This window comes from Notolepis coatsorum (assembly GCF_963971535.1).
Source record: "Notolepis coatsorum genome assembly, chromosome: 6".
NCBI classification, from domain to species: domain Eukaryota; kingdom Metazoa; phylum Chordata; class Actinopteri; order Aulopiformes; family Paralepididae; genus Notolepis; species Notolepis coatsorum.
The window spans coordinates 118,891,052-118,898,680 of record NC_140170.1 but is presented as its reverse complement, the minus strand read 5'-3'; the positions used below and the strand labels follow the sequence as shown (position 1 = coordinate 118,898,680).

Here is a 7,629-nt window from a genome sequence, read left to right as displayed (position 1 = left end):
ATAGGACTTGGTTAGGTATTTGTGGGCCCACCTTGTTATTTCTTTTCATTTTCTTTGAGTGTGATAACGTGTTTGTGTTTAATAATATTTTCCCATCTAATTAACCCTTTCCCTGTGGGGAGGTTACAGACCTGGTGTATTATAAATAAAGCCTAGAGAGGTATTATTCTTGCCGTATAATTAAAGCCTGTCAGAGGTATTATACAGGGTGAAGACCCAGACGTGGGCGATGAGTCAAACACATTGAAGTAACGTCACAGTGCCCAAGTGCGTCCACCTTTTTATAGGATTCTATCACATTTGCATAACAATAGCGAATATTACGTACCTTGCGCCGTTTTCATTGGAGTTTTTTACAAAACAACGCTGTTTTATTTGTCCTATATATGCGGATATCATTTAAAAACTTAAATTTTACCATTTTAGTTCCCTTTAGACAACAAACATAATGCTAATGATGCACTTTAATTATGATAATTAGGTGGCCATTCACGGTCACTGTACTGAGGTGACGTGAGGGCGCATTCATAGTTTAACGCTCCTGTGTTCAGATCGCATTTTCATCAACTTTTACCGACCTGCTGACCTGTGAACTGTGAAAAAAGGTCTTGGAAAATGGAGTTCTTTTGTTTGAACCTGTTTTCATCCTTTAAAATCAATGCTGCCATCTACTGTCAGCTGGAAGGTAGTGTCTCATCTCATCTCAGGAGCAAACAACATCCCCATTTTATTTGTCTAACAAACAAAATATTAATCACAATCACTTGTCACATTAACATTTGTGAGTACATGTGTTTTCAACAAAAATATGACAAATTTAACACAACAGCCAGCACTTCATAAAATTTTATAAACATTATATAAAAAATACAATAAACATAACTTAGAACAATAACTATTTACAGCACACCATACATATTTATAAATTTTTTCATTCGCTCACTCATTCATACACTCATTCATCCAAACACCAGTAACACCAGAAACTAGCATCTTCGTCCTCCTCCTCCTCCCACTGGACACACATGGTGTGGAACCATTTGTGACAGTTGTCACACTGGACCCACGACACCAAACCCTCAGAGTCCACAGGGGGGTTCGCCTTTTTACACCGGCCACACCGCCAGATCCCCAGCTTCTGCCTCTTGGTGGTGTGACCTGCAGTTAAAAAGAAATTTATTATTATGACGCTGCTTGATTACAATATACCAAGGTCCAATAATAAGTAAGGGATAATGTATAGCTACGAGGTCATTGTCGCAAAATAATTGACCGACACGGAGTTTAAAATACCGAGGCGCAGCGCTGAGGTGTTTTAAACGTCAGTGAAGGTCAATTATTTTGCGACAATGATCGAGTAAAGCTATACATTATCCCGCTTATTACATGGCTAACTTACTAACAATATACCTAATTCATCGACAAGACTAGATCAAATGAAGACGCAGTTGTTCTGTGGCTCTGTCAGCCCAAATAAAGTGATTATTATTATCGGCAGCCGGCAGGTCTCTGGTCTGATTGCATGACTGAGTGCAGCTGTGCATATGCTGAGCAGCACTGATACAGTGTTGTAGTGGGCTTGATTGCGAACAGCTGCGCACAGCGGTCATTATTGTCCCACAGCGGTCATTATTGTGTGATAACGGACCTCTGACACGGGCTATTGACCAATCACAAGCAAGCATTTCGGCGAATGTGAAAACGCCATGTAATAAATATGAATAACTATCTATATAGTACTTTTCACACATGGACCACAGTTCAAAGTGCCCCACAGCAATTTGTATAAAATCAGCAAATTTTTTACAAAATAAATAACAATTCATAAGTTTGCCCTGACAAACTCAAAAAACATAAGTAACATGCCGATGGGTGTCGTGGGTCTGGCGTGGGAGGAGGAGGATGTCGATGCTCCTGTTGGTCCAGGAATACAGGAGGCTGCAGACACAAAAAGGGAGCACCACTCAAAAAAATTATTTTGTTTGGTTTGGTAAATATTGCGCTATGAACAGTCTATCAGTGTACTGTGTGTGTGTGTAGGCCGTAGGGGCAGGTACAATAAGAGTTTTTCTTCCTGTTCCTTTTGGCCATGGACATTTGTAGATCGTGTTTTTTTCACAGTTGTTTGAAAAAGCTTACGGTGGGAGGGAGAGGAAGTTGGCTGGGACACCCGGTGGGACTGCGGTGGGACTGCCGGCTCTGAGAAAATGGTTAAGAAACAATAAAACATGATTATTTATTCATAAAAAAATTTATACTTTTTTGCTAACTGAGAATGTTGTCTCCCAAATAACTGTTAAAAGAAAACAAATAAATAAATACCATCCATTATGGCTGTTGGGGAGGAAGAGGTGGAGGGGTGGTGATCTTCCCCTCTCAAAGCAGGCAGGCGAGTGCTGGTGTGGAGGCTAGAGGCGGGCAGCAGACTGTGGGAGGCAGAAGAGGGGGGCATGGAGGCTGAGGCTGAGGGACCGGCGATGGAAAGACCGGAGCTGGTGGTGGGAGCGGCCCCGGGGGACACTCCTCTTCTGCGGCTGGGGAGAGAGCCACCACGCGGGGTACGGGAGGAGGTTGTGGGAGTCCTTAAAGTTTCAGCCCGCTGCCGCTGTCGGTCTGCCCTGGCCAGAGCTCCTGCCTCGGCGCGGGCGGCGCGGTCCTCTGTCTCATCGATGGCATCCGTCATCTCCTGGGCGGTGAGCAGGCGGGCCTTGGTGGTGTTCCTCCTGACCTTTCCAGATCTTCTTGTGAACTCTATCTGGGCCAGGAGTTGTCCCAGGTCCGCTGTGATCCTCCCTGCTGTTACAAGGGGGTGGTTGAGGTAGGGGTTGGGGGGTGAGTCCTGGACTAGAGCACGGGGGCTGGGTGGGGGGCTGGGAGGGGGGCTAGGAGCACGGGGGCTGGGTGGGGGGCTAGGAGCACGGGGGCTGGGTCGGGGGCTAGGAGCACGGGGGCTGGGTGGGGGGCTGGGCTGGGGGGTAACAGCAGGGTTGGCACCAGGAGATGCAGGGGGAGGGGCAGACGGCATGACCCTCGACCAATCAATAGCCGCAGGGTCCAGAGGGTAGAGGCCACACCTCCTGAAGCCAGCCACCACCACCCTCCGATCTTTCTGCCTCTGGTAGGTGTCTCTGAACACCCTTGAAAACTCCTTTTTAGAAATCATGAAGGAGTGGCTAACTGCCGACAGATCTCCCACAAGCCCGGAGAAATCTGCCTTCAAGGGTGCAAAGAAACTCACATCCAGAGGCTGAAGGATGTGAGAGATGTGTGGCGGTAGGCACAGGAGAATGACCCTCTCCCTCTGTGCCGTCCGGACCAGCTCTGGATCCAGGTGGGACTGGTGACCGTCCATCACAAGCAGCAGCGGGCGCTCCTCCGTGGCATACTTCAGGAAGTGGTCGGTGAACCACTTCCTAAAAAGCTCTGAGTCAATGTACCCCGCTGGCGACTTCCCGTAGAGGGCATTGGGGACTCCCTCCCTATTGTAGGGCCCTCCTGGGTAGCCCCCCTTATAAATAATAAAAGGGGGGACGTCCTCCCCAGCCGCGTTGAGGCAGGCCAGGACCGTGATGTGTTCCCTGGTTCCCTGGGCCTGCCTGTAGGCGTGCTTCGTCCCACGGGGCACAACGACCTTCCTCCGGTTGGAGTCCATCTGAAACCCCGTCTCGTCACAGTTGTAAATATGACGGGGTTTCTCCCTCAGCCCGTGCTCCTCCATGGTGCTGGTGAGGAGCTTGAAGTATTCTTCTATGGCCCCCCTCTTAGCGCAGGCTGCCCTCCCACGGTCAATGGTGTCCGGGATCCGGATCGTGAGGCGATGGTGTTGCCTCTCCCTAAAATTGATCCACCACCCCTGGCCAAGGGATGTTTTTAGGTTCCCTGGGTGACGGAGGTTATAGATGGCCAGGGCGTGGGCCAGGACCTGCGACCTCGTCAGCGGAAACCCATAACTGGCAGAGTACAAGCAGTACTCCACCAGGGAACTCTCATCTTCAGGGGTCAGATAGGTGCCCCGGCCGATGTTGCAGGCCAGAGACACCTTTCCGCTGAGTCGGTCGATCAGGCTGGACTTAGGGACCTCGAACAACGTGGCTGCCCGCCTCGCACTCCACCTGCCTGCTCTGACCTCTGCAATGGCCTGATCCATGGCCTCCTGGGTCCACAGACGCACCTTCCTCTCCCTCTTCCGCATTTGCCGGATATTAGGCATGCTCTGCAAACACACAAAAATATTTTAAACAAGAAAGTAAAATAATATGAACTTTATTATTATTGTACGACTGACGAGTTTATTTTATTTGATTTATTTAGCACATTATTTAAAAAAAACAGTGCTAGGAGGGAACTTATGTGAGTGATTTATGATGAAATTAAATTAGATTTGAATTGTTTTTTTGAATATGGATAAGGAGGTTGTTGACCTCAATGATGAATTTAGTTTATTGCTATGGTTTGTTGGATATGAGTGAAATTCTGATGAAAAGATGCAGAACAATGGAAGGTATCAAGAACATCTTGCCTTTTGTTAATGAACTTGAATATGAATGAGCATGAAACCAAAATGATTATGCTGAAATATTACCAGACATGCAAACACACACACAACCTTACCTTCACCCAGTTCAGCATGGCAGCCTCACACACACACACACACACCTCCATTCACCTGTAGAGAAACAAACAAGCACACACAAACCTACCGTGTCTGCTGTGCTGTCTCTGGACTTTGTCACTGTCTATGCTTCAGATGTTTTTTTATACAGAGATTGAGAGAGAGAGAGAGAGAGAGAGAAAACCAGTTCATTATTTTCCCCGCGAAAATTATTGTTCTCCCTTCGATTATTTTCGCGCAACCTCAGTTCATCACTCGTTCAGACAAACTTAGATCTCTTATTAAGATTACAAATGTACAACACATTTCGTCGGACAAAACACTGGCTATATATGCTAGCAACATAACCAAACAATCTGACTTCATCTTGGGGCGAGTGGGAGTTCGTGTTTAAGGAACAGGAAGCTACTTTTACTTGGAAATCAGCGTCGCCCCGAACACATTCGAACAATTATAACGTTGCAGTGGTACAAACGTTCACATCTAGTAGTCTTTAGATGACTAAATATAGATGAATACTCATGAAATTTGATATATATACTCTAAAATAAGTATGATTTCATATCACCTACCTTTCGACGTGAAAATCTGGTGGGGCTGTGAGGAAAGATCCAGAATGCCGCGCAAGATGGGGCGTGACCGAAGTTGGGTTTGGGCGTTCCCAGATAAAGAGGGTGACCGGGATTGGTTTACGTTCCGTTATATTATCCCTGATATTAACCCAGAGGTGGGTGTATAATATACGTGTTTATGAGGTATGGAGTTACAAACGGAACTATAGTGGGACTTCAGTCCATTTGGTCACTATTATTAAATCATTGTAACTGACCAGTAGAATTAACATTAAAGAATTAGATGGGAGTTCTGTGTGCGTGTCTATCCATGAGCCGTTTAACAACTCTTTTGGTGTGGGTAACGTTAACATAATCAACCCCTTCCTACCCCACTCTCCCCTTTTCATTGTAAGGTTTCTAGTGGTCATCAAGGGAGGGTACTGCTTGCGGGAGGGACGAATCTATTTAGGTATATCAGTCACTAGGTGTGGGAGGGCCCAAGGAGGTAATCAGGGAAGTGAGAGCGAGTTGGGGAGTACTGCTGACCGCCCCAGAGAGGCGAGGAGGACCAGAGCACCAAACCAGGTTGGTAAATCCCGGGCCCCATTCACTCCCACTACCGGGTCCCAGGTTGACGCTCCAGGCCCAAAGACGAGGGTGCAGTCAGACGGAGCTCTACTGTGTCCAGCTACCTTGTGACTGCCAGCAACCGTTCCCACGAAGCAGGGATAATCCACCCTGCTACATGTACATACATTACATAGGAAATGTGAATCCCGGACCGTATTTTATTTTATTATTATTATTATTTTATTCTTAGGCTTATTTTATTCTTTATTCTTAGGCGATTTTTTGTTATTCTTATTCGTGATTTGTTTTGTCTACCTAAATGTTTACTGTGAGCGATTTGTAGTGCCAAATTTCCCTCGGGATGATTAAAGTATTTCTATTCTATTCCTCACTTGTTCCTGAGGACACAAATGCGGAGGATACATCTCATGTATACATATCATTCATGTAATTTCCTGTTTATTGTAGCCTAAACACAGGTGTTATGGTAAATGGTGCATACACCAGTAGTAGAGGGTTGCTCAAACACTAATTTGAGCAAAGTCCTGTTGGGATGTAAAATCAGAGTTGATGCACAATCCATGCGATAGGTCCATCTCTTTGTCAAATGTCATATAGCTACACAATTGCTAAAGATTCATGGGGTGAATTTGTATGGGATGTGGGTGTGCAGAAACGTCATTATCTGTATCTGTTCAACCAACAAATGTATCTGTATCTAAACTTTGGACCTGTACTACATAAGACGTCAGACTATGGAACCGTTTTGTTTTCCAGCTTCTACCTCTCAGCTGGAACTTAAAAACAGGCAACCACCAATACACCATTCGAAACCGCCTTTCGATCGCCACCACACTCAACCTATTGCGTGCTTCGGGTCTCGAGTTACAAGACTAAATATCCTGCAAGCGTCATTTGACAGGTACACACATTACAAATACCGTGGGATTTTTATAAACTTTGGACTGTATGACTATAAGACTTCAGGCTATGGAACCTGTTATGGTTTGTAACCGACCCCAATCGCACAACACAAGACAGGTATGAGAGTAAGCCAAGAACAGGGCATTTATTGAATACAAACAAAAAGCGGCACTGTCCCTTTAAGGGAGAACACAAAATTACTGGAAACAAAGAAAAAGGGAAAAATGGCACTGTGCCTTTAAGAGGCGAGCAGGCTACGGGGAAGGCTAAGGGACTGGGCCAGGGCAAAGGACAGGGCAGGAACAGGGGCACTGGAGAGGGGAACAGGGACAGAGGCCCGCGGAGGCGGGCTGGAGACAGGGACAGAAAAAACAGGGTTAAGGCCTTGGACAGGGCGAGGGCCAGAGCTGCTTACAGGGATGGCAGGGTTCAGACGACGGAGGCCTGGCAAGGAGATCCTCCTTGGAAGCGAAGAGACGCATCCTCCCGTAGAGGATTAGGAAGCGATGCGCGTCTGGAGTGGGGCGCGTCGGCTTGAAGAGCGCGCCGGCTCGGAGAGACGCATCCTCCCGTAGAGGATTAGGAAGTGATGCGCGTCTGGAGTAGTAGCGCGCCGGCTAGACGTCTGGAGTGGGGCGCGTCGGCTTGAAGAGCGCGCATCCCCCCGTAGGATAGGGAGCGATGTGCGCCGGCTTGGAGAGCGCGCCGGCTCGGGGTCTGGAGTGGGGCGCGTCTGGCTTGAAGAGCGCGCATCCCCCCGTAGGATAGGGAGCGATGTGCGCCGGCTTGGAGAGCGCGCCGGCTCGGGGTCTGGAGTGGGGCGCGTCGGCTTGAAGAGCGCGCCGGCTCGGAGAGCGCGCCGGCTCGGAGAGACGCATCCTCCCGTAGAGGATTAGGAAGCGATGCGCGTCTGGAGTAGTAGCGCGCCGGCTAGACGTCTGGAGTGGGGCGCGTCGGCTTGAAGAGCGC

At 47.9% G+C, this 7,629-nt stretch overlaps 2 protein-coding genes across 2 annotated transcripts; both read right to left on the bottom strand.

Moving 5' to 3' along the window:
- Positions 1-833: 833 nt before the first annotated feature.
- On the bottom strand, positions 834-3,189 carry LOC311230674 (uncharacterized protein). The gene is made up of 4 exons (XM_084317038.1): positions 2,323-3,189; positions 2,140-2,199; positions 1,867-1,938; positions 834-1,158 (listed from the first exon to the last, which is right to left on the bottom strand). Exons 1-4 carry the CDS (start codon positions 3,161-3,163, stop codon positions 956-958), a joined length of 1,176 nt encoding a protein of 391 aa, XP_084173164.1. The 5' UTR covers positions 3,164-3,189; the 3' UTR covers positions 834-955.
- Positions 3,174-5,231, bottom strand: LOC311229657 (uncharacterized protein; the record flags this gene model as incomplete). The annotated part of the gene is made up of 4 exons (XM_084315734.1): positions 5,185-5,231; positions 4,701-4,736; positions 3,273-4,213; positions 3,174-3,177 (listed from the first exon to the last, which is right to left on the bottom strand). Exons 3-4 carry the CDS (start codon positions 4,208-4,210, stop codon positions 3,174-3,176), a joined length of 942 nt encoding a protein of 313 aa, XP_084171860.1. The 5' UTR covers positions 4,211-4,213; positions 4,701-4,736; positions 5,185-5,231.
- Between the last annotated feature and the right edge of the window lie 2,398 nt (positions 5,232-7,629).

Coding starts and splice junctions, on each gene's coding strand:
- LOC311230674 (XM_084317038.1), bottom strand. CDS start 3,163: ATGATTTCTAAAAAGGAGTTTTCAAGGGTGTTCAGAGACACCTACCAG. Junction 2,200..2,322: donor CCCAACAGCCATAATGGATG/GTATTTATTTAT, acceptor CCATTTTCTCAG/AGCCGGCAGTCCCACCGCAG. Junction 1,939..2,139: donor AACTTCCTCTCCCTCCCACC/GTAAGCTTTTTC, acceptor TTGTGTCTGCAG/CCTCCTGTATTCCTGGACCA.